General features: G+C 35.8%; 2 protein-coding genes across 5 annotated transcripts in view; one reads left to right on the forward strand and one right to left on the reverse strand.

Moving 5' to 3' along the window:
* Nucleotides 1–27,962, forward strand: part of LOC145683947 (endoglucanase E-4-like) — a 428,679-nt gene that overhangs the window by 91,334 nt on the left and 309,383 nt on the right. The gene's annotated exons all lie outside the window — the stretch shown is intronic.
* LOC145683596 (endoglucanase E-4-like) lies at nucleotides 1,358–27,693 on the reverse strand. Its single transcript, XM_081754936.1, has 9 exons — nucleotides 27,474–27,693; nucleotides 7,112–7,276; nucleotides 5,672–5,767; nucleotides 4,489–4,671; nucleotides 3,935–4,112; nucleotides 3,559–3,721; nucleotides 3,198–3,362; nucleotides 1,931–2,073; nucleotides 1,358–1,622 (listed from the first exon to the last, which is right to left on the reverse strand). Exons 1-9 carry the CDS (start codon nucleotides 27,691–27,693, stop codon nucleotides 1,412–1,414), a joined length of 1,524 nt encoding a protein of 507 aa, XP_081611062.1. The 3' UTR covers nucleotides 1,358–1,411.

The following is a 27,962-nucleotide window of genomic DNA, read 5'->3' on the forward strand; positions in this document are numbered from 1 at the left end:
AAAGACCATAATCATTAGGGAATATCGTTAGTAACACCATGTAACATTCTTCAAACACAGGTAGCTTCATATCCTGATGAAGAAGTCAGGAATTATGAAATGACAATTGACTGAAGTTATACATCATGAATGCACTGAACACACTACTGTTTGTGAAAGTATCAGCACAAAGAAAGACCCATGTGAATAGAAGTGAAATGAAATTTATATCACAAATTCCTTACTTGAGTATATGATTACATTCACAGAAATTTACAACACTCTTAACTTCGAGAAATATATGCCCGAATATAGGTGACGATCTTGGGCTTTTGAATTTCTTTGATTTAGGTGTCGTTGGTGGGGTTGACCTTACTGTGTAGCAGCCGAGATCGTATGCTGTAGTCAATTGCATACCATACTATTGCCTGTAATGGGGTCGTCATAATGATGAAAGAACCACAATCACTATAACGTTTAATACGTATGCTGCAATAATTGCAGAATACGTTGAATCAGTACTCATTCGAAAACAGGACCGTCTCCTACTCAGCGTAAGTGATGTTTCCTCGCTTATTGATTGGAGAGGCATTTGTGCCTTTAGGACAACCAAAGCTTAAACAAAGGCATGTCTGTCGTTAGTACATTGTCCGGTAGACACAGTTGCAACTTATGCAGGCAGTCCATAGGGTTACCGTGATCTAGTTTCGAGATAGCACTGTGGAAAAAGTCCTGGAAGGACATACTTCCACAAATGAACCTTAATCTATTTTCCGGAACGAGAAGCTGCCGTCTTGTAGGCCGGTTTTTACTACCCCATTTTAATGAAATCGTCTGTTTGTTTTCAGTCTGTTGTCAACAAAAGATTGTGACACTGGTACTCTCTGTTTCAAATTTTACGTTCAAAATTTTGGAAATTCAGTGAGCGGCTAAAGAAAGTTCAAACCTGTTATTCCCTGTTAGCTGTCGGATTTCTTACAGTCATGTTATCAAAACCTAAGAGATGAAAAATTTTCCTACAAAATTTAAAGTTCCTATTTCTAACAGTTTTGGAGATCTAGTAAACGGTGAGACGATCTTCAAACTCCCGTTCTCCATTTAACTGTTGGATCTCGTCAAATCTTGTCATTCTCGAAAAAATTCAAGAAATTTTCCTGTATAACAGTTCAACTTTCGACGCTCAATGATTTTGCAGATAACTGTATAGTGATGAATAAATGAGTGAGTGAGAGATTAGATTTACTATTTTATACTGTACATTATATATTGATTAAAAGTAGAATTTTTATTAAATTAATGATATTTTATTTTTTAAATAAAGCAGTATACAGTATTCTTGTTTACTATCAAGGAATTGGCTTTCACATTCTATTGTCTGATTGCATCGTGAAGTTATTGCAATTACATAGCTCCGGAAATTAGATAATATCACTTAATAGAGAGCGCTGAGAGCAGCCAAGGAGCCTGTGAAAGCAGCGTTGTAGTCACAGGCTACTTCATTGTGGACGTAGTCACTCCTCACGTCTTGGTAGTTGTCATTCTGGTCAGGGCCTCCAACCATGGCACCATTCAATACTTGGTAGTTAGGTTGGCCACCGTTGTAGACATTCCAGCCGCAGGTGGCTGGGCGGTCAGGACAAGAACTACAAAGGAAGTAATGTAAAATAAATATCTAAACAAAAATTATTATTCTTGTGATAACTGAATAAATCAATTGCTTACAATACGAGCTTGTATTTGGAAGTTTGTCCATTAAATTTGACAATATCAATGTGGAAACTATCACACTTAAGTTTTGAATGAGAATAAAATTTCTAACAATGTGCTAGTAAATCTCCTGACTTACTTTACTTCAAATTTTGTTTGAGAAGAAAAACAATATAACTCCATAGAAACTATTTTATTCCGAAATTGGAAATTGAAAATTATTCAAACGATTGACTTTACTTACGCAGCTCTATGTTGTTCATGAGTTGGTGGGTTGTTTCCGTATCCAACAACGTAGCTTCTGCCAGAAGATCCCAAAGCGTAGTCAACCTGGCTCTTGGCAAATTGTCTGTAGCTGTCAGTGTTGACGTTCAATTTGTTTGCAGCCTGCAATTCAAAACATTTAAATTATTAATAATGTAACACACATATTTCAATTAGCAATACATATTAAAAAGAACCGAAGCAAAAATGTGTATCATGTCGCGAGTAGAATATTGTAATGTATTTATTTTAGCGTTTGAACAGTTTTCTGTATTTATTCTCTCATTATATATATATATATATATATATATATATATATATATATATATATATATATATATATATATATTTCAGCAGTGGTGTCAAATATGGAAGGTTAACTATATAACGAGAATCAGAAAATTTAATTCAATTTTTAACATTTATACTAAAAGAAACTAGATGGAAAGAAAGCAATATTTTAATTCCTTTCAAGAATTGTTTCGCACAGGGGCGGCAATTGCCCCTACTCAGAAGAGGAAACTTTATATATATATATATATATATATATATATATATATATATATATATATAACCCATCCCGGAATTTGGGGTTCTTCAAAGTCGTTCTAAGTAGCAGTACTACAACCCACCACCCGCCCAGAAGTCCGTCCTGGTTTCGTATAAGTGTTAGAAAGGAAAGCGTACATTCCCGTTTAGTTAATAATGAATTTCTAAAAGAATAAGTCTTAAAAATATCTCAACATGTCGATCTACAGTAAAAATTTAGCAAACAGTAAAATCAAATGTAGAAAAGAAGTCAACTCACACTCGCATAAAATTCTGAGATCAGTTGAAACATTTTAATAATTAAATACTGATGCCTTAATGTATGTTTATTACTCAGAATAAAAGGATACGAGAGAACATTTGACAATATATTACAATCACTCTTACATAATACTAATAAGTGATTTACCAATATGTGAAAGTAGTACTTCAAGAACTAAAACTTTTGCGTATATTAATGTAGTTTTCCATAGTTAAGAGTTACATATATGGAACGAGGACATCATCTTTTATCACAACAAACGATTAAAAGATTTGTTTCCAATTTAGTGAAACAAGGCATATCTGATTCTAAACTTGTAAACAAAGGAAAAAAGTTTTGTTGAACTTAAAACCAACTTGAGAAAGTTTTCAAATTAATGAAATTTGAATAATTTCAACCACATTATTCAAATATAAATAAATAATAACGACTATACCTCCAAGCAGATCCAAGCGATGTTATTAGCATGTCTGAGAGTTCCCCATTGACTGATGTAGAGCAATCCCTTGGGAGTTTTCTGCTGACTGTTCTTCATGTAGTCACAGAATCCGGTGACACGGCTTATGTAGTTGCTCTTACCAGTAAGCTCGGCCAACAGTAACTGCACAAGGAGAAGTAAATGTTATTTCTGGGCCTCATTTTCAAAGAATTATTAACAACTTCATTGAATAGAGTCTATTGAAAAAAGCCCTGAGAATATAGAATATAGTACACTATGAAGCTCCATCAGAAGGTAATGTTCTCCTGCAATTGTGTAGTGGATTAACTAATATACAATTTTCCTGAATTAAACTCACCTGTACTCCAACGGTCTTGTCGTTCCATGAGAATTCAGATGGTTGGAAGTCGAGACCCAATGAACTGTACAAGCTCTCGGCTTGGTCCAAGTAAGATTGGTCGTTGGTAGCCTTGTACAACCAAACAGCTGCCCATACGATTTCATCCTTGATTTCGGAAGAGCTATAAACAGTAAAAAAAAAACAGTAACGTTCAGAATGAAAGCTGTAAAATGTTGTTTTCAAGATTAAAGGTTAAAACATTTACAAAAACATGGTCAACACAGTTTAATCATTCGTGGAATAACGTTTTGTAATTCAATGAATTTACTAGTTATCGTTAACTTTTTAAATAATTTAGTGAAGAAAATATTGCAAACCTTATTGCTCTACTCACCTGTAGAATTGAGCAGCGTTTTGGATGGAGTCGGAGTATTTTCCTCTGTAGTTAAGAGCAAACTGGAAGAGCTGCTTAGCGTGGTTGATCAGTGTAGAGGCATAACCGGCATCAGAATCTTGGAACACAGCGGCTGTGGCTGCCATGGCGGCGGCAGTTTCTCCAGCGAGATCAGATCCTTTAAAAATTCATAATAGCAATATATATTTTACATCTGAAACAACTACAATATATATTTTACGTCTTATTATCATTTGAAAGTACTATGATGATCATAACAATAACTAGCCGCGTATTTTAAAAACTAACCTAGTAAAGAACTGAACTATTTCATTTCATTTTGTAAACATTAAAACTATGTATCATCAGCTGAACCAAATTATTCTTACTAGAGTTTGAAAGTTATAACTAATTTTTAAAAAATTTTATTTTCTCAGAAAACATTCAAAATATGAAAATGTTATATAAAATAGGCAATGTAAGCTATCGTGAATATATTTATAAAATAATATAATCTGAGATGCCTAGTTTAAGAAAATGTATCTTTGTCATACCTGGGTGAGCAGTATCAATCTTCCAAGCAGGTCTGTTCATGGTCATATCTTCAGGTCTTCCCCAGTAAGCATGATCAGTGTTTCCATCGCCTACCTGTCCGTACAATTCATTGGCACTCACGTGACACTTGATGAAGTAGTCTGTACCCCACTTCAGAGTGTTCTTCAAATACTGAGTTTGACCTATAAGAAATAATCATTATAGAAGCATTAAGAATACGTGTTAAATTTATAAAGTGTCCTCAGTATCTTATTGGTAAGCTACCTTGTGCTTTTAAATATATGTTGAAATAGCAGTGAATGTTTTTGGAAAAAGTGATTAGTTATTTTGATGTGACAGTTGATAATCTGTGGAAACTGGGAAAGTTTCAATATAAATGTAATTATTCATGAAATGAGTTAAACATTTGGAATCTGAAAATATGGGAACGTACATCTCAAATAACATTTTGCAAAGCACTAGTGAAAAAATACCTGATATTTCCTAAACACTTACTTTTTGTTATCTATAGATAATGCATGGAAATCAAATTACTGTTCTTTCAAAAATCCTCATATGTTGATACTATTCTAAGATTAGGTTGCTGAATGTTTTATAACTGATAAATTTGTGAAACTAAGTAAAGGAATAAACGTGAAACGTGAATTACAAATTCGAGTATTCGTATTAGACTTTAATTATTATATCGAGCTTACACCTTTCTTTTATAGTTATTTTACCAGTTTTTCCAAAAAAGGACCCTATTTATCAAACTATAGTGATATGGTTTATACACATTATCAATCTTCGCGCTTTTGTGAATTACTTTATTAGTGTATAAGTTAGTATATTTGAACAACTAAAACAAAAACGTTGGATTTTTTGAGTAATGCACTCACCAATAAAGTAAAAGTTGGAAACAAAACGTACTAATCGAGTTAAAAAGAAACGTTAGAAGAAAGCAAAAGTAATGTGCCTTTATGATCTCACTTGTCTCATAGCGACTAATATCTGATTCGTGTAAAACGTGTTTCTTGCTCTCTGCTAATAATCAGCTCATCTGAATTATTGTACTTTCTATCCATTTCTTAATCTGCTCTATCTATTAATCTTTATTTAACTTAGCAGAGATAATCAAAACTATGTTGCATGTAGAAAGAAAAAGAACACTTTCAGAAGTATGACAATATATTAAATACTAACCTGCAGCATCGTAGGCAGCCTTGTTGGAGAGGTATCCCCATGCAAGAACAGTCACAGAGTAAGCCATAGGGAAGTTGAATTTCACATGGTCACCAGCTGTAAATGTTAAAATTATATTTTTAAACGATATTACGCTATTAGTAACTGAAATAATTTTTATACAATAATTTAAGTACTGAGAAATTAATATATGACTTAAAATCTTAATAACTATAACACCATGCAATTATGCATGTCGTTAGTATAATTTAAATCTATATGTTTTTATATATCTGTTGCTCTATTGCTGAAAAAAGTTATTTCTTATTAATAAAACACACACTAGTGAAGTTTAGTACTTTCTAATTCTTTTGATGTAGCCGATTTCCTAACATCGGGATAAACTATTGTTGTTGTATTATATCTATACTTACATTTTTTCAATATTTTAGTAGTTTTCTATGCATGGAATAACGCAACTAAACATTTTGAGAATGATTTTAACCCATGATTTTGTGATAGTTTAAAAATGTAAGAGTCTATTTTGTTAACATTCCATAACTGAGAAGGAAGAATTTTCTCTGATTATAATTCATAATAAGAAACATATCACGTAAATATAACATTATATGCAAACTAAACAATGTTTTATTATGCATGATATTGAAGTTGATACAGGATATTACATACAAACACTAGTAACTTTTCCTATTGTAGAAAGTTTTATCATTCATTGATTTTTAATCTAAATTTTTCTTATAAGTATACATTATGTTCACACACAGTTGATCAACTATCTCTCTCATCATTTGCCTTCTCGTTTCTCAAATGAATTTTTAACAGGTTTACTCTTTGTATTTTTGTTTTAGAAAGCAATCAGTGAATATTTTTGCAAGAATTTGAGATTGTCCAAATCCCAGCTTTGATGTCCCACAACTCTGGAACACTAATGAATAAATCAACAATATTATCAACGATTTTATTTTGATTTAAATATCTGCACTTTCTAAATCAGAACTTGTTCTTATTTAAATATTTTTTGGCACTTTTACCCCTCCACACACAGATTATAAATAACTATTAAGTAACTTAATATATTTGCTTAATTGGCCTTGTTGTTTATCTCGATTCTTGTTTGTTACAGTCTTTGTCCATTATATTTCTTCTCTAATACAATTTCGAACTATCTTAGCTACAAGGAATCTTACGTAAATTTCGTATAATGTTTAAGCATGTTGAAGCACATGTGTTAAAGTTAGTTAAATATTTGTATATTTACTAATAGTGTTTCGTTTGATAAACTTGTTAAAACACTTCTTGATATATTTATAATTTTTACTAACTTAAACTATGAATCGAAAATCTTTGTAGATACTTTGCAATTAAAATCATTATTTAAAACCTAATATTATTAAGAATTTACTTACTATTAATAGAATAAAATATTTGAAGTTCTCTTACCATCGTAGTATCCTCCTGTGAGATCTTCTCCGTTGTTTCCTTTGTCGTTGAGAGCAGAGTCTCCCCTCCATGGAATACGGTTGTTGGATGGAAGCTTTCCAGATCTCTCAGCCTCATAGAATAACAAAGACTTCTCCAGTACCTCAGCATAGTTGTATTGCGCAGCTAGAAAGTAATAAGAATATTCAAATGAATACACAACTTCGCTGAATTTCAATTCTCTAAACTTCTCAGACGTAGAGTTCTCTCTCAGCATAAAGCGTTATAGCTAGTGTCGCTGTCGGGTCTTTGGTATCAGTGTTTAAGAGGGAGCAGAAGTGGATAAGTGTTGGATATTAAAAGCTTGAAACAATCAATTGGTACTTTAATGTAGAAGAACTGATGGAAACTTCACGTTTACTCGTAAAAGTTGGAATCTGATATTTTACCAATCGAAAACTTCACAAGGAAATCGATTATTAATGTAATAAGGTTCAACTTTAGTATGCTCGTAGGAGTGTTCTTCACTAGAGCTGTATTTGTCGTTTGCCTTGAACTATTTTACGACAAAAACAGTCATAGACACAATAGATACGTATAATGAAATGAGTTTATGACTCATGTTAAATTGCGGCTCTTAATCCATTAGGTGTATCCATTTGTGATCCTTCTTAACCTGACGTAAGCTGATATGAAAATCGAATTGAAAGTAAGATGACATTTATTAAACCTGGCAACATACACAAAGGATGTAAATATGTATTTACTTGTATTGTAAAAAAATATAAATATTTTATGAGAGTGAATAAATTAATCTACTATGACTTGAATCACGAAAATTCCTGAATTATGAGCCATATCATAAATTTTGTTCAGAGAATGTCCATAGAGCTTCAATTTAAATATTTTGACTTAATATAGGGACAGTGGTTTCTGCTTCTCATGGTGTAAACAACAGAGGAAATATCAAATCTTAAAGATACACGCACCAAAAGACATGTACGAAACTTTTTCTCAAATGAAAATTTTGGTTTTGATTTCATTACGTATGTTGTTTACGTTACGTCACCATTACTAAAAGGTGTTCTAGTGCCTTTGAGGATTCGTCCGTGAAATCTGATCCTGTATCTCCACGTCATGTAACTCGCAGCTCTGTGATTTTGTCACATGCAGTGGGAGGTGCTACTTGAGTTCCTCCGTCACTTGCACCACAGTCGCGCGAAGGTTGTGATTGACAATATTGTTTAATGTTCTGCGGGACCTTTCACTGAGGAATTTCTTAAAACCACATTTCCTCTAAGCCAATCTGCTTTTGCCGTGCCTTCATCATCTTCGTCATTATACCTCACGACATATGCAACTCACTTTCTACGTTCATCATGTTCATACACATAACCGAGCGACAATGATTTACCTTCTTTTGAAATCCGAGGGTTTGCCTACTTTACATTGTCACTGTTTTTTCAGTTCACCACACACTGCCTTTCTACTACTCCCCAGCAGTACGGAGCTTACCCTAACATACTCTCACCGACTAACCGGCGCTGTCGTCGCCTCCTGACTCACTGACTGTTCCAATCCAGAAATCTTCCGTGCATCTAACGCCAGCTGTTTTTATTATTTTCATAACAATCTGTACTTTCTACGATTGTAAACTGTGCATTCGTATCTCGAATTGAAATGATAAGTTTCTAGTCGGTCCACTTTGCGATTGTGGAATTGCTACAATACAACGTATGAAATTTTGGAAGAACAAACCAAAACAAATGTATAAAACCAAGAGAGGGAGAAAAAGAAAGAAACGTTACCGGCAAGACGACCAGCTGCGACGAGGAACAGGCAAACGATAGCTGACTTCCACATGATGAACCGACAGAATGGTTTGCCATAGCTCCGAAAGAGTATTTATACTTTAAATGAAAGAAGATATTATGTAATTGAACTTGTCTATTGTTACTAATTGAGGCAAGAGTTACTAAAATTGATATTCTTATTTAAAAAAAATAAAAAAAATACATATACAATGCTTAAGTAGGGTGGGGACACTTGGTGCTGTTTTTTTCCTACTGCGCATGCGCAAACCCTGGACGCTGATTGGCTGGCGCAGGTCACGTGACCCGGCCACGCCCCCTGACGCTGATTGGCTGGCCACGCCCCCGGCCACGCCCCTTGACGCTGATTGGTCGGCGCAGGCCACGCCCCCGGCCACGCCCCCTGACGCTGATTGGTTGGCCACGCTGATTGGTCGGTGCAGGCCACGCCCCCGGCCACGCTCTTTTACGACCTCCTATCTACTGCGCCGATTGGCTGGCAGCGGACCCCCTTCCGATTGGCTGGCGCAGGACTCCCTTCCGATTGGCTGGCAGCGGACCCCCTTCCGATTGGCTGGCGCAGGACCCTGATTGGTCGGCCACGCGCACGCTCTGCTGCGCCGCACACCGCACACATGCCACGCGCCACATAAGACTCGTTCCCTTTTATGAGCACTCTTTTTAAACATAGCAGAGAATAATGGGGGAGTATTCGCCCTCCATTTTGAGACCAATTTTTTGACCTACTGCGCATATGCGCAGAAACATAAAATAAGACATAACACCCCCGTTCTCTTTTACGACCACTTTATAGCAACATAATAGAGCAGAGAAAAAAATAACAACACACACACACACACACTTGATTGCTAATGCGCAGTAAAATTAAATTTCCAATTAATTACACATTGCACGCATGCGCAGAAAAATTACACTACACTACAGCCTGTTCCGGTTCAATAGAGCAGACTACGTGCAACAAGCAGGTCATAAAAGACTATGACCTATTATTCATCCCCTAAATAACATAGTATGCACCCACACTTGGTTGCGTATGCCAAATCCGATTTAGTACAAATAACACGCATGCGCAGAAACATTTTACATTTCCGGTTCGACCATGCTGGTAAAGAATACCACACTTTTCTACCTGGGTCTTATAGTTTATGTGGGATACGCCCTTTCTATGACAATTTTAACCGATTTGGATGAAACTTGGTATATGAGGGTTTTCGACCATGCTGATTACGAATATCATACTTATTTTTACCAGGGTCTTATGGTTCATGTGGGATACGTTCTTTCTGTGATAATTTTAACCGATTTGGGTGAAACTCTGCATATGGGGGTTTTCGACCATGCTGATTACCAATACCACACCTACTTTTAGCTGGACGTCGTTTGTATGACACTTAAAACCTAATAACTCAAAAACGGGTCCACATATTGAGGTCGTGTTTCCACATTTAGTAACGGGTCACCAGCAACCACAAGTTCCAAAATAATGACCATTGAGGTCAAAGGTCAACCTACTTGAAACCTAATCACTCGAAAACAGCGCCACATATTGAGATGGTGCTTCCAAGTCTGGTAATTGGTCATCAGGTACTACAAGTTCCAAAATAATGACCATCGAGGTCAAAGGTCAACATACTTAAAACCTAATAACACGAAAACTGAGCCACATATTGAGGTCGTGTTTCCAAGTCTGGTAATAGGTCATCAGGTACTACAAGTTCCAAAATAATGATCATCGAGGTCAAAGGTCAACATACTTAAAACCTAATTACTCGAAAATGGATCCACATATTGAGGTGGTGTTTCCACATCTAGCAATTGGTCATCAGGTACTACAAGTTCCAAAATAGTGACCATCGATGTCAAAGGTCAACATACTTAGAACCTAATCACTCGAAAACGGAGCCACATATTGAGGTGCTGTTTCCACATTTAGTAATCGGTCACCAACTACTACAAGTTCCAAAATACCGATCATCGAGGTCAAAGGTCAACATACTTAAAACCTAATAACACGAAAACGGGGCCACATATTGAGATGGTGTTTCCAAGTCTGGTAATTGGTCATCAGGTACTACAAGTTCCAAAATAATGACCATCGAGGTCAAAGGTCAACCTACTTAAAACCTAATCACTCGAAAACGGAGCCACATATTGAGGTGCTGTTTCCAAATCTAGTAATTGGTCATCAGGTACTACAAGATCCAAAACATTGACCATCGAGGTCAAAGGTCAACCTACTTAAAACCTAATCACTCGAAAACGGATCCATATATTGAGATGGTGTTTCCACATTTAGTAATTGGTCATCAGGTACTACAAGATCCAAAACATTGATCATCGAGGTCAAAGGTCAACATACTTAATACCTAATTATCGAAAACGGAGCCACATATTGAGATGCTGTTTCCAAATCTAGTAATTGGTCATCAGGTACTACGTGTTCCAAAATAACGATCATCGAAGTCAAAGGTCAACATACTTAAAACCTAATAACTCGAGAACGGAGCCACACATTGAGATGGTGTTTTCAAATCTAGTAATAGGTCATCAGGTACTACAAGTTCCAAAATAATGACCATCGAGGTCAAAGGTCAACATACTTAAAACCTAATAACACGAAAACTGAGCCACATATTGAGATGTTGTTTCCAAATCTAGTAATTGGTCATCAGGTACTACATGCCCCAAAATAATGACCATCGAGGTCAAAAGGTCAAACTCGAAAATGGATCCACATACTCAGGTGCTGTTTCCACATTTAGTAATTGGCCACCAACTACTACATGTCCTAAAGGTACTTACCACGGAGGTCAAAAATCAGACTAGTAAACGAAGCAACATATTGAGGTGGTGTTTCCACATTTAGTAATTGGTTACCAGCAACTACATGCCCCAAAAAGGTCAAATATTTAAACCAGAATAACTCGTAGATTGAGCGTCGGAAAATTTTTGTACCAAGGAGAAAATGTGAAGGAGGAATAAATTTGAGTGCCCTATTGAATTTTGTACCAACGAGAAATCTCATTTGCAACTAGCTTAGAATTTCTGTACCTGTTTGGGTTATTCAAAATTTGGATAGATTAAGAAAGCAAAGATATGCCATTTTAACCAGCTGAGAAGTTAAAGAAACAAAGGGAACCTACTCAATTTTCTATCAACGAGAAATGCCATTTCAACTACCTCAGAGTTTATGTGCCTTTTTGTGCTAAGGTCTATTTTAACTCTTCTTGACTAACTAAATAAACGAAGGAATATTGTACCGATGAGAAATGCCATTTTTTTCTAGACCATGTTCTAATATTTAAACAAACGAAGGGGTGGATTTGAGTGACCTATTCAATTTTGCACCAATGAGCAATAACGGCGTATTTTAAATAAACAAACAATCGGATAAATTTAACCGGCTCAGAAGTGTACTATTTAAACAAACGAAGGTCTCTTGAGTGAGATTTCTAACTAACTCAGAATTTCATTTCATATTGTAATGCTCAAATTTGGATGGAGTGTTTAGTTTTGTTCGAACCAGAAAAATTTGATTGGATTATTTCCTTATGTACCAACTGGAAAAAGTGAAGGAATAAATTTGAGTAGAATATCTAGTTTTGTACCTAACAAAATAAGAAAAAGAAGTGAAGAACGAATAAAATTTGGATGGACTATTTTCTTATGTACCAACAAAAAATGGAGCACCAGCGACAAAAAAAGAAACCGAAGGAGGAATAAATTTGGGTGACCTATTCAGTTTGCAGAATCAGCATTCTATACTTTTTTCTGCCATTCATTGGGGGTGTCCTATTTCTTTTCGTGCCAACGAGACCATTTTTAACCGACTTAGAATTTGTACCAAACAGAAAAGAGGAGCTACACGATTAAACAAAAACTAGCTCAGAATTTATGTGCCTTTTGTAACGAAGAAACAAATTTGAAGGAGGTTCATTTTAACTAATCCTGCTGCGAGTAGATCAATTAGTACATAGTAAAAAATAAAACAATATGGCATTATTGCGACTTTCATTTTCGAATACATACGGATTAAGCCACTATGGCAAAAAATCCTACTCTCTCCTTATGCTTTAGAAACCCACTAGTAGGGCGTCGATTCAGTAATCCATATTGGAGTACACCTTTTATACAACAAACAAGTCTACTGTCTTCGGCACGCATTTTAGACCAAGGGCAGCAAGACACTATATTAAATAACACTTCTGCTGGATAGAAATTCGATTCTCTCGATCTTCTGCTTTACTTGGAAATTATCCACAGCTTAGGATTTATCAGGTTACATCTAGTAAAAGAAAACGAATAGATAATTTTGAGACAGTTCCATATGGATAAATACAGTATTAGTAGAGATAAGGAGAGAGTGAAAAAAAATGGAAAATTAAATTTTAAATCATTATTATTATTATTATTTTAGAGGTCAAAAGGAAGAATAAATGAATTTGAGTGGCATATGTACGGAATTTAGTTTTGTAAAGGGCAAAAAAAATTGAATGGAATATTTTATTTTGTACCAGCTGGGAATTTAGTACTGTACCATTGTATCAATTTAAGTATTTTTGTACTATTTATTACCACCGAGAAGGTGTAGAATATTTAGTTTTGTTGGCTTCTTTATTTTGTATTAACGACTAAAACCTTTAACACATACTTGGTTGTGTGCATCACAATGGCCGAAGTTTTTCATTTCCCTGTGGTACAACGTAATGGTCGCCCTGCTTATTCTAGGTCTACAGTTAGATATTTTCGGTTGGATAATGGAATAAAGCCGTGTTTTGTTGAGCACAATGCCCACTATAACGATGTGGTAGACAATTATTTGATGGATAGATATTTGTTTAATAGTCGCTATAACAAATGGTATATGGTAGAATTTGTTAAGCATTTATCGCAGGTAGATAATAAGATAGACTTTTTGTCGTTGGTTACTCGTTTAACCGCGCACAGTTCTCTTTTCCAACCAGCTACCTTTTTTGCCATGAAAACTAAGGGTAATAGTTATACTGTGATAGCTTTCTTTCGCTATGGGGGAACGCAGGACACTTTGGATGAGTTATTAAAGTTTTGGAATCATGTGTGCGAGTTCAGGCCAAGTATCCAGATTGCGGATTTACTTGGTTGCTTTACACGATGTGGTAAAACTGGACTTTTTGCGGTATCTCCTGATACCTATCTGTTGGACCTCGCGGTATTTGGAAGCATGGTGAAAAAGAATAACAAATGGTTTTTCTCACAATAAAGCTATACATACAGAATAATCCATTATGGCAAAAAAATACTATTTTCTCCTTATGCTTAGTTGGAGTAGACTTCGATAACAAGAACGATACATTGTGTAAGAATTTCCAATTAATAGCGGTATTGCACTGTACTTATAATAGTCTGTAATAGTGCAGTTTATTGTAGTCTACCAGCAATAATGATCTCTAAGAGAGTTATTAGGTAAAGATAACCATTACACAACCATTCTGCGAACACATTTATAAGACCATATTCTGCTACTCAAACAAACGAAGGAATAAGCTCAGAATTTATATACCTTTTTGCTCTATTCAAATAAACGAAGGAATAAATCTATTCACTTTTATACCACCTTTTAGTTTTGTACCAACCACAAAAAAAGGGAAGAAGGACCATTATAAAAAGCTCACTTTTTTATAGCATTTTGTATTACTCTATTTCATTTTTGTAACAATCAGAAGAAAACAGCTCAGAATTTTATACCTTTGTGGAGTTACATTTTGTATATTTTTGTGTCATCCAGAGAACAAATTAAATTGACTCTCCCTGACAATTCAGTTGCCAGAGTCCAATGTTAGTTATCTATTAAATTGTTAATATTACTGTACTACAAATTGATCCAGTTAACAGTTCAAGTTCTTCTATTCTTACACAATCAAATGCATATGCTACAGTGGGCTCAGTGTTCATTTACAGAATTAAATAATTGTTTATCTTTCTCTAAAAACATTTCTACTATTTTGTCGATATAATAATCACACTCTGTAATGTATTCATATACCAGATTAAATTTTTTCTCCACAGTATAAGTGTTCTTAATATTACAACCTTTAAAATGCTTCTTTAAATAAAGTTTATAGATTTTCTCTCTCATTTCACATTTAATTAAGATCGTCCACACCTTTTGCAATAATTCGTAATCATACTGCAGCAAACAGTTGTGATCTTTTTCATTCTCATTATGTTTAGAACATGCTTCACATAATAATACTGAATTTGGTGTATACTCATTAAATAATTGTATAACACATGTATGACTAATACTTTCACTAGTACATCCGCACTCATTAGCTTCCAGTTCAAAACAGGTAATATTTGAAACACTGTCATCATCACTTTCCGGGAGTATTTCATCATTATACCTATTATAGCGTCTAAAATAATACACATCTTCTATTTCTTGTGTTGGATATATGATTCTCACTTTATCACGTAATTCATCTGGCAAATCAGGGTCATACGGCTGTATTAACAGTATTGGTTTCTCGTTTTCACGCTGAATTTCTTTTTCTCTAGGTGAAACATAATCAATTTCCATGCTAGTCATTTTTCTACTCTCCGCAAAAACAACTCAAGTGTGACACATCTACTTATATACCTACAATAAAAGCATTCTATGCATTCGCCGTGTTTAATAATATGTTTCAAGGCAATGCAAAATAATTCGTTAATATAACGTCATGATGTATGTTCTATTATTTCCAAATATACTCCATAATCTTACATTCCATTATAATAAAATACATAAATGCAAAAATATATATTTGTCTTTTTGGACTTAGACGAGGAAAGAAAGTTTAAAAATAATTGAATCGTTGGGCAATAGGCAATACACCTGTTAGGTAACCCATTCATAACGTTGTTTAAATATCTGCAGCAACATGGAACTTTGAAAACTTTTCTTACTTTGATATAATCTCTTCTTCTGCGGTGATCAAAAATGGCCATGCATGATATTACGCTAATTGCTATGTAGTCTGTTCTACACAATTATTACGCAACTCCGGTTTGTTAAATCTCATGCTCAAATATTTAGTTAGTGACCGGGAAACTTTGGACTTTAGCGTCGCCGTTAGTATTTTGTAAACCTAATTCGCTAAACACACGTCAATACCCATATAGTGACGGGAGAGGCAATTTAAATTGTTCTCTGGATGACACAAAAATATACAAAATGTAACTCCACAAAGGTATAAAATTCTGAGCTGTTTTCTTCTGGTTGTTACAAAAATGAAATAGAGTAATACAGAATGGTATAAAAATAGTGAGCGTGTTATAATGGTATAAGTCACACAAATTTATTCCTTCGTTTACTTGAATAACACAAAAAGGTATAGAAATTCTGAGCTTATTCCTTCGTTTGTTTGAGTGGCAGAATATGGTCTTTCTTTGTTTAAATCTGAGAAATTGGATCGTATAAATGTGTTCGCAGAATGGCTGTGTAATGGTTATCTTTACCTAATAACTCTCTTAGAGATCATTATTGCTGGTAGACTACAATAAACTGCACTATTACAGACTATTATAAGTACAGTGCAATACCGCTATTATTTGGAAATTCTTACACAATGTATCGAAGTCTACTCCAACTAAGCATAAGGAGAAAGTAGTATTTTTTTTTTGCCATAATGGATTATTCTGTATGTATAGCTTTATTGTGAGAAAAACCATTTGTTATTCTTTTTCACCAAGTTTCCAAATACCGCGAGGTCCAACAGATAGGTATCAGGAGATACCGCAAAAAGGCCTGTTTTACCACATCGTGTAAAGCAACCAAGTAAATCTGCAATCTGGATACTTGGCCTGAACTCGCACACATGATTCCAAAACTTTAATAACTCATCCAAAGTGTCCTGCGTTCCCCCATAGCGAAAGAAAGCTATCACAGTATAACTATTACCCTTAGTTTTCATGGCAAAAAAGGTAGCTGATTGGAAAAGAGAACTGTGTGCGGTTAAACGAGAAACCAACGACAAAAAGTCTATCTTAATATCTACCTGCAATAAATGCTTAACAAATTCTATCATATACCATTTGTTATAGCGACTATTAAACAAATATCTATCCATCAAATAATTGTCTACCACATCGTTATAGTGGGCATTGTGCTCAACAAAACACGGCTTTATTCCATTATCCAACCGAAAATATCTAACTGTAGACCTAGAATAAGCGGGGCGATTATTACGTTGTACCACAGGGAAATGAAAAACTTCGGCCATTGTGATGCACACAACCAAGTATGTGTTAAAGGTTTTAGTCGTTAATACAAAATAAAGAAGCCAACAAAACTAAATATTCTACACCTTCTCGGTGGTACTAAATAGTACAAAATACTTAAATTGATACAATGGTACAACACTAAATTCCCAGCTGGTACAAAATAAAATATTCCATTCAAATTTTTTTGCCCTTTACAAAACTAAATTCCGTACATATGCCCCTCAAATTCATTTATTCTTCCTTTTGACCTCTAAAATAATAATAATAATGATTTAAAATTTAATTTTCCATTTTTTTCACTCTCTCCTTATCTCTACTTAATTAAAAACTATCGTTTCTACTAATACTGTATTTATCCATATGGAACTGTCTCAAAATTATCTATTCGTTTTCTTTTACTAGATGTAACCTGATAAATCCTAAGATGTGGATAATTTCCAAGTAAAGCAGAAGATCGAGAGAATCGAATTTCTATCCAGCAGAAGTGTTATTTAATATAGTGTCTTGCTGCCCTTGGTCTAAAATGCGTGCCGAAGACAGTAGACTTGTTTGTTGTATAAAAGGTGTACTCCAATATGGATTACTGAATCGACGCCCTACTAGTGGGTTTCTAAAGCATAAGGAGAGAGTAGAATTTTTTGCCATAGTGGCTTAATTCGTATGTATTCGAAAATGAAAGTCGCAATAATGCCATATTGTTTTATTTTTTTACTATGTACTAATTGATCTACTCGCAGCAGGATTAGTTAAAATGAACCTCCTTCAAATTTGTTTCTTCGTTACAAAAGGCACATAAATTCTGAGCTAGTTAAAAATTGATTGCTTTGTTTAATCGTGTAGCTCCTCTTTTCTGTTTGGTACAAATTCTGTCTGTTAAAAATGGTTCTCGTTGGTACAAAAGGAAATAGGACAACCCCAATGAATGGCAGAAAAAAAGTATAGAATGCTGATTCTGCAAACTGAATAGGTCACCCAAATTTATTCCTTCTTCGGTTTCTTTTTTGTCGCTGGTGCTCCATTTTGTTTGTTGGTACATAAGAAAATAGTCCATCCAAATTTTATTCGTTCTTCACTTCTTTTTCTTATTTTGCTAGGTACAAAACTAAATATTCTACCCAAATTTATTCCTTCACTTTTCCCAGTTGGTACATAAGGAAATAATCCAATCAAATTTTTCTGGTTCGAACAAAACTAAACACTCCATCCAAATTTGAGTTAGTTAGAAAATAGTCCTTCTTGCTACAAAATTGGAAATCTCGCTCAAGAGACCTTCGTTTGTTTAAATAGTACACTTTTGAGCCGGTTAAATTTATCCGTTTGTTTGTTTATTTAAAATACGCCGTTATTTCTCATTGGTGTAAAATTGAATAGGTCACTCAAATCCACCCCTTCGTTTGTTTAAATATTAGAACATGGTCTAGAAAAAATGGCATTTCTCACCGGTACAATATTCCTTCGTTTATTTAATTAGTCAAGAAGAGTTAAAATAGACCTTAGCACAAAAAGGCACATAAATTCTGAGGTAGTTGAAATGGCATTTCTCGTCGATAGAAAATTGAGTAGGTTCCCTTTGTTTCTTTAAATTCTCAGCTAGCTAAAATGGCATATCTTTGCTAAGTATTTTGACCTTTGACCTCGGTGGTGCAAAATTCAATAGGCCACTCAAATTTATTCCTCCTTCACTCTTTCTGCTTTGTACAAAATTTATCCGTTGCTCCGTTTACGAGCTCTCGATGGTCATTATTTTGGAACTTGCAGTGATTGATGAACTATTACTAAATGTGGAAACACCACCTCAATATTTGGCTCCGTTTTCGAGTTTGACCTTTGACCTCGATGGTTGATACTTTTGAGAAATATGGTCTTTGGTGACAGATTACTAAGTGTGGAAACAGCACCTCAATATGTGGCTCAGTTTTCGAGTGATTAGGTTTTAAGTATGTTAACCTTTGACCTCGATAGTTATTATTTTGGAACTTGTAGTACCTGGTGACCAATTACTAGATTTGGAAACACCATCTCAATAAGTGGATCCGTTTTCGTGTTATTAGATTTTAAGTATGTTGACCTTTGACATCGATGGTCATTATTTTGGAACTTGTAGTATCTGATGACCTATTACTAGATTTGGAAACACCATCTCAATATGTGGATCCGTTTTCGAGTGATTAGGTTTTAAGTATGTTGACCTTTGACCTCGATGGTCAATGTTTTGGAACTTGTAGTACCTGATGACAGATTACCAGATTTGGAAACACCATCTCAATATGTGGCTCCGTTTTCGAGTGATTAGGTTTTAAGTATGTTGACCTTTGACCTCGATGGTCAATGTTTTGGAACTTGTAGTACCTGATGACCGATTACTAGATTTGGAAACACCATCTCAATGTGTGGCTCCGTTCTCGAGTGATTAGGTTTTAAGTAGGTTGACCTTTGACCTCGATGGTCATTATTTTGGAACTTGTAGTACCTGATGACCAATTACTAAATGTGGAAACAGCATCTCAATAGGCGGCTCAGTTTTCGTGTTATTAGGTTTTAAGTATGTTGACCTTTGACATCGATGGTCAATGTTTTGGATCTTGTAGTACCTGATGACCAATTACCAGACTTGGAAACACCATCTCAATATGTGGCCCCGTTTTCGTGTTATTAGGTTTTAAGTATGTTGACCTTTGACCTCGATGGTCAATGTTTTGGAACTTGTAGTACCTGATGACAGATTACCAGATTTGGAAACACCATCTCAATATGTGGCTCCGTTTTCGAGTGATTAGGTTTTAAGTATGTTGACCTTTGACCTCGATGGTCAATGTTTTGGAACTTGTAGTACCTGATGACCGATTACTAGATTTGGAAACACCATCTCAATGTGTGGCTCCGTTCTCGAGTGATTAGGTTTTAAGTAGGTTGACCTTTGACCTCGATGGTCATTATTTTGGAACTTGTAGTACCTGATGACCAATTACTAAATGTGGAAACAGCATCTCAATAGGCGGCTCAGTTTTCGTGTTATTAGGTTTTAAGTATGTTGACCTTTGACCTCGATGGTCATTATTTTGGAACATGTAGTACCTGATGACCAATTACCAGACTTGGAAACTCCATCTCAATATATGGATCCGTTTTCGAGTTATTAGGTTTTAAGTAAGTTGACCTTTGACCTCGATGGTCAATGTTTTGGATCTTGTAGTACCTGATGACCAATTACCAGACTTGGAAACACCATCTCAATATGTGGCCCCGTTTTCGTGTTATTAGGTTTTAAGTATGTTGACCTTTGACCTCGATGATCGGTATTTTGGAACTTGTAGTAGTTGGTGACCGATTACTAAATGTGGAAACAGCACCTCAATATGTGGCTCAGTTTTCGTGTTATTAGGTTTTAAGTATGTTGACCTTTGACCTCGATGATCGGTATTTTGGAACTTGTAGTAGTTGGTGACCGATTACTAAATGTGGAAACAGCACCTCAATATGTGGCTCAGTTTTCGTGTTATTAGGTTTTAAGTATGTTGACCTTTGACCTCGATGATCGGTATTTTGGAACTTGTAGTAGTTGGTAGCCGATTACTAAATGTGGAAACAGCACCTCAATATGTGTCTCAGTTTTCGTGTGATTAGGTTTTAAGTATGTTGACCTTTGACTTCGATGGTCATTATTTTGGATCTTGTAGTACCTGGTGACCAGCTACTAAATGTGGAAACACGACCTCAATATATGGATCCGTTTTCGAGTGATTAGGTTTTAAGTAGGTTGACCTTTGACCTCGATGGCCACTATTTTGGAACTTGTGGTACCTGATGACCAATTACTAGATTTGGAAACAGCACCTCAATATGTGGCTCCGTTTTCGTGTTATTAGGTTTTAAGTATGTTGACCTTTGCCCTCGATGATCATTATTTTGGAACTTGTAGTAGTTGATGACCAGTTACTAAGTGGACCCGTTTTTGAGTTATTAGGTTTTAAGTGTCATACAAACGACGTCCGGGTAAAAGTAGGTGCGGTATTGGTAATCAGCATGGTCGAAAACCCCTGTATACTGAGTTTCATCCAAATCGGTTAAAATTGTCATAGAAAGGGCGTATCCCACATAAACTATAAGACCCAGGTAGAAATAAGTGTGGTATTCCTACCAGCATGGTCGAATCGGAAATATAAATGTTTCTGCGCATGCGTGTTATTTCTACTAAATTGGATTTGGCATACGCAACCATGTGTGGGTGTATACTATGTTATTTAGGGAATGAATAACTGGAACCAGCACTGCAACTGGAACAGGCTGTAGTCTAGTGTAATGTCTTATTTTATGTTTCTGCGCATGCGTGCAATGTGTAATTAATTGGAAATTTAAATTTACTGCGCATAAGCAATCAAGTGTGTGTGTGTGTGTGTGTGTGTGTTGTTATTTTTTTATTCTCTGCTCTATTATGTTGGTATAAAGTGCTCGTAAAAGAGAACGGGGATGTTATGTCTTATTTTATGTTTCTGCGCATGCGTGCAATGTGTAATTAATTGGAAATTTAAATTTACTGCGCATAAGCAATCAAGTGTGTGTGTGTGTGTGTGTGTGTGTGTTGTTATTTTTTTAACGACGAAATCGAAACAGTTTTGCGCATATGCGCAGTAGGTCAAAAATTGGTCTCAAAATGGAGGGCGAATACACCCCCATTATTCTCTGCTATGTTTAAAAAGAGTGTTCATAAAAGGGAACGAGTCTCTGTGTAATATGTGCTATGTTATGTGTTCGTAGTCTCTGTGTAATTTCTGCTATGTTAAAAGTGCTCATAAAAGGGAACGAGTCTTATGTTATATGTGCTCTGCTATGTGTTCGTAAAGTGCTCATAAAAGGGAACGAGTCTCTGTGTAATATGTGCTATGTTATGTGTTCGTAGTCTCTGTGTAATTTCTGCTATGTTAAAAGTGCTCATAAAAGGGAACGAGTCTCTGTGTAATATGTGCTGCGTTATGTGTTCGTAAAGTGCTCATAAAAGGGAACGAATCTTATGTGGCATGTGCGGTGATCCGATGCCAGGCGATCTGCGCAGACCGTGCGCGTGGGCGGCCAATCGGCGTCAAGGGGGCGGGGTCCGGTGCCAGCCAATCGGCGGGGGTCCGGCGCCAGCCAATCGGTGCGTACGGAGCGGGGTCCGCTGCCAGCCAATCGGTGGGGTCCGCTGCCAGCCAGTCAGCGCAGTAGATAGGAGGTCGTAAAAGAGCGTGACCGGGGGCGTGGCCTGCACCGACCAATCGGAGGTCGTAAAAGAGCGTAACCAATCAGCGTCAAGGGGGCGTGGCCGGGGGCGTGGCGGGGCACCGACCAATCAGCGTCAAGGGGGCGTGGCCAGCCAATCAGCGTCAGGGGGCGTGGCCGGGTCACGTGACCTGCGCCAGCCAATCAGCGTCCAGGGTTTGCGCATGCGCAGTAGGAAAAAAAACAGCACCAAGTGTCCCCACCCTACTGCTTATCAATTAATTGCTATTCTAAGACAATCTCTAATCAAAGTTGACATTCCGTAATCTGTTTGAACTATCAAAACCAGAAAGAAAAGGAGGAAGAATAACAATGAATTGTTTGAGAAAGAACTTTTTTCTTTTGAGTGAAAGCATCTCTTAATTTATCTGATGGTGGATGTGGTGAGATAGGTCAAAGAAGATAACAATAACCTTAATGTACTTATGTGTAGGTGATAGTAGCACATAACATATTTACATTGGATATAACTAATCAAGATAACACTAGAAGCATATGGTTGAGCCGCCCACAAGATTAACACTATGGAAAAATATTAAAAACTCATTTTTTTGTACCTGAACAGAATTCTTTTAATGCCGAATAGACGTGATTATATTTTCTACCATATATTGCAAGCAATATGAACATCCATGAATACTACTTAATCAGGGCCGTTGTGTGGGTTGTAAGCGCCCGGGGCGAGAATTCCCAGTCGCCCCCTCCACCCAGTGTGTTATGAAAAATAACCAGAGTTTATTCTGTACTCATAAACTTAAATATGGAATGTAAGATAAAAGAAGTTGGTATTATGTCAATGAGATGAAATGAAATCTTTGAGTTTTACGTCTCACGGTTATGCCGGTTAGGCTAAAGGAGACGGTGATGATGAGTAATGAATGAAATGGTGGAATGAAGAAAGTGGGAGGAAACGAGAGAACCCCGAGAAAACCACGCACACGGTGTTTGTCCACCACAAAGTTCACTTGGCGGGGGCTGGGATCGAACCCGGGACCCCTAACACCAGAGGTGAACGCTCTACCACTGAGCCACCGCGACCCCGTATTATGTCAATGTTTTCAAATGAATGGAAAATGATTATTACAAATGGATGTTTGTTGGACACAACAACGATTTCTGTTTTTGAGATTGTAATGGTAGACAAGGACGTAGCCAGGGTTTTGATTCGGGGACACCGGGAAAGGGGGTCTGCGAATACCCGCCCCCCCAAGTAGGCCTACATGAGGTCCGACAGTACCCCTCGAAACTTTTTGTAAAAATTAAGAATTAAAATTGCATTTTAATACATTTTAAAAAACTGTTTTCAATTTAAACCAATTTAGGATAGCCTAAATTTGAATGTTATTGAGACTTTTTTCCATTTTAGTGGGAGGAACCCTTGAGTCCCCCTCCATGTCTACGTCCCTAAGAATTAGTAAGCACAGTTATTGTATGAGGTTAGTTCAGAATTGAAGGACTGAAAAGATATTTATTCTGTTATTGATTGGAAAGCATGTGCGAAGTTGTATTTGTGATGCTAACCGTTTATTATCAAGTAGTGTCAAAATAAGCAGATAATTGTACTGTTCCAGTTATTGTGGTATTGTTTCAGCATTTTTTGGACTGAATTGGAATAAAGAAAAATTATTGAATTCTACTGAAGTTTCTTCAGTTTGTACCAAACTGTCATACGGATAAGAAGTAAGTAGTAACAGATCTCGGTCAAGATAAAAACTCTTCGCACAGAGGGCTGGAGAGTTCTAGTTTAGTAATCTAGACGATGTGGTACATTACCAGTAATTTCACTTAGTCGTGGAATGATCATCATTAAAATATCTCAATCAACATTTTTCTTTTTTTTAAATCATTTACCAACATAATCTGAATTCCTTAAATTTTGTTGATTTATTGTCACTTTGCCCGGGGCAATTGCCCCGGTCGCTTCACCCACGCGACGGCCATTATTTAATAAACAACAATTTAGAAAATCAGACAAGTTGGGATATCATAGGTTAATATTAAGACAAATTGTATTCAATGTTTACATTCATGTTTAACTGACCAGAAAGGGAATGTACACGTCGGGCAGCAATAGAATTTAATCATAACTTTGAAAAATTTAACAAACAATTTAGTTTTACAGTTCAATTTTAGGTGAGTAACAATAATTTGTTAAAAACGTACTTTTCATTAACATAACACGTGAGTTTTGTTTCACACTTTAAAACAATGATAAACTTCCAGATTACCCCAGACCGTAAGCATCGGTGGACCACCGATGGGCAACTACCGACATCTCGCCAAAAATTGGCGATCCTGCAGCGACGATTCGTGGTGGTCCCACTTCCGTTTTGAAAATTATACCACCAGCAGCAGAGACGCGACGGAACGCCAATGAACCACAAAATTATTCCCCCAAATAGGTTAAATCGCCTATATGCGTGATTTGCTTACATTAAGGTGAGTCTAAAGAACACTTTTAAAAAGTGAGAAGAAAGTACACCGGCGTGGGCGCAAACTACCAACCTTATGATTACTTGCCGCGTGTTCTTCCGACTTCGCCACGGAGACGATAAAGAGAACATTGCTTGTAGAGGGATAAATAGTTGAAGTTGTTTTAATTTGGCTAATGAGAGTGCTTCTTTAACCGTGTATATTCGACGATAACCTTTTGGGATAAGATAAAATTCATTCACCATATAATTTTGCAACAAAATGACACGCATCTATTTACTTTATTTCATAGTTCTTTCATATTCACTTTCTAATGATAACAGTTGTCATCTAAATTCATACAATTATACGCACTCATCTCAAAGTTTTTCACTTCATGATGTCAAGGCAGGGGTTACTCTTGACCTCCGGAGCTCGTTTTAGAAACAATTCGTGAGGAATAAATAATCTATAATAATAACCGCATGCACATCACTGGCAATAGTTCGTGCTGGTCCCTTCGCGATTCTCCGTGATGAACCGAAGGAGCGCGGACGAAAATGAAGTCCTCGCTGCTAGCTGGTAGTAATTTCAACACCCCAAATCTATATATCGTCACATGAAAACCAGAGGAACGTAACTCCATTTTCGTAGGTTTACAGGCGAGAGGACAAAAATATTATTTTCTTAGAAAAATGTGTTTTTAATAACGTGGTAATTGAGCTACATTATAACACATGATTGACAAGGAGAACAGATGGCCTTACGTTCCATTTACACCAAGTGGAGCTTTTAAAATTGTGTCCAAAACATGAAGAATATGAAAACCGCATTTTTGGATTTACGTTCCTCTGGTTCTCATGCGACGATATGTGTTCGACTCGACGATATCCTGCCACTAGTGCCACACTAGCGGTAATCCTTCGACGCGTCGCTGTATCGACGATCGGCTTTTACCAGCAAGTGGGCCACTAAGTGTTGGGGACGTTTACGGCATGGGGTATATGGATGAAGTATTCTAACAATACGTTATAGATAGTGTTGTAAATTTTCCGAGAATTTTGAAGCGTGGAAAAATTCCCGGAAAGAAACAGGAAAACACCGGGTTTTGAGGAAAATAGAAAAAAAAACGTGTATTCGTAATATAAAAACAGTTTTTGCAATATAGTTGGATTTTATAATACAGGCTGCTTTCAAATACATATATTATTGAATATACCATATACACAATCGATTCGATTCCGAATATAGTGAAAATATACCTAAATATCAAACTATAACAGATTAAGGAGAAGTTGGACAACAGAGGATTATTTTTCCATACACAGAAATTTTGTTTCTCTCCTGAGATGTAAAAGATGTAACTGTAAACCTAAATCTTACAGCATAGTTCGAAATAAGAATTGATTTATTACATATCTATTTACGAAAGTTTAAGAAACAATTGTACATAGTAGTATGATTTCGAAAAGGTGAACAACTTACAACATTGTAAAGTTGCAATCATACACATATTTTGTAGTTTAACTTAAAAATATGATAGACGAATATATGAAAGATGGTAACTTGACATTGAAGTAACAACCAACATACTGTGAACTATGTAAGGTAAAGTAAAAGATATGTGTTAGTAAATATCACACAAAGTAACGTTATATAAAATATGAATATGTACCTGCATAAACAAGTAGCCAATATGTTTCATCTAGACAATGGAATTACTTTCTGTCTTTGCCTTACCATTTCTTTAGCTTATATCAACGCGAACGCAACAAAACTTTTCTTCATAGACATACTTAAAAGATTATTGACTATACAGAGTGCACTCAAAATGCCAAACACAATGATAACCACACAACAGTAATCCATTTTCCAAAAGCGAATTATTTCATATATTTGTCCTTAATAAAACATACACATAGACACATAGTAGTATACACGAACCTTAGCATATTTAAAGTATAAAGACGTCAGTTGTGTGTGTGTTCTATTGTTGTGCTTAACTCCTACTTGCTAGTCGCTATCCTCTTCACTAGTTGCACTGACTAAATCTTCCATTTTCATACTTTCTTTGCTTCGTAAATTTAAGTTAAATCTTATTGCCACAAGCTTCGATACTTTATCGTTACTTAATCTGTTACGCAGAGATGTTTGAGTATTCCCAAAAGCAGACCAAATTCATTCTGATGCTGGTGAAGACAGTTAAATACTAAAGAGTAGTACTGCAATTTCAGAAAGTGGATGATTGCTCAACAAACTTTTCCACCAAACAAGAAAGGAAATATGCTTACAACTTTCCCACGCACCCTGTTTAGAACAGATGCTACAGTGAGCTTTGAACTCTTATAAAATTCGCTTTTATTTATTTATTTATAGAATCACTGTTCTTATTAACTTGATAATTGTACTGTTCCATCGTGTCGCGGATGGAAGTTTAAGAGCAAACGCACTTGATCTTTGTTTCGATTTTTGTTAGTCACTAAATACGGCGTGAGAAATGTGTGAATCGTTAACATATATCATTATTTTTTAAGCTTTGTTGTACAAATCAGTAACAGATTTCAATTTCAGAACATCACTACACAATAAATTTAGACCGTGTGCTGCACATCCTACCGTGTTGATATGATTATATTTACCTTTGATTGCATTCCATGCTGCCTTCATGTTGGCAGCATTGTCTGTAACAACTGCCATGACTTTGTCACTTCCAGTTTCTTCTATCATTTTAAGCATTTCTCTTGCAATATAATCACCTGTATGTTTTGTCGCACAAAACTCTAGTGACTGTGGAAATGGGAAGTGGGTTAGCGACGATGTAATTAATAATACTGTCTCCTCTGACATTGCTCCAACCATCTGTGATTATTTTCACATAAATAGATTTATCAATATCATCTTTTACCTACTGATGTACTCGTTCGTATTTAACTTCAAGTAACCTATTGCTTAAAGTGTATCTTTGTGGTGGTTCGTATGCTGGTCAAATTGACTTTATGCATTCCTTCCAATAGAAGTTCTCTGATAACGAAAGAGGAATATTCATTGCATATATGGCTGGAGCAAATCTTTCATCAACTGTATTTTTCTCATCATCAGACATAGTATCAAAATACGCTTGCGCTTTT

The sequence above is a fragment of the Thermobia domestica genome, chromosome 4 (assembly GCF_964235325.1).
Source record: "Thermobia domestica chromosome 4, izTheDome1.hap1.1, whole genome shotgun sequence".
In the NCBI taxonomy this organism is placed as follows: domain Eukaryota; kingdom Metazoa; phylum Arthropoda; class Insecta; order Zygentoma; family Lepismatidae; genus Thermobia; species Thermobia domestica.

Coding starts and splice junctions, on each gene's coding strand:
- LOC145683596 (XM_081754936.1), bottom strand. CDS start 27,693: ATGGTTGGAGCAATGTCAGAGGAGACAGTATTATTAATTACATCGTCG. Junction 3,722..3,934: donor AACGCTGCTCAATTCTACAG/GTGAGTAGAGCA, acceptor TACTGTTTATAG/CTCTTCCGAAATCAAGGATG. Junction 1,623..1,930: donor CATGAACAACATAGAGCTGC/GTAAGTAAAGTC, acceptor CTTCCTTTGTAG/TTCTTGTCCTGACCGCCCAG.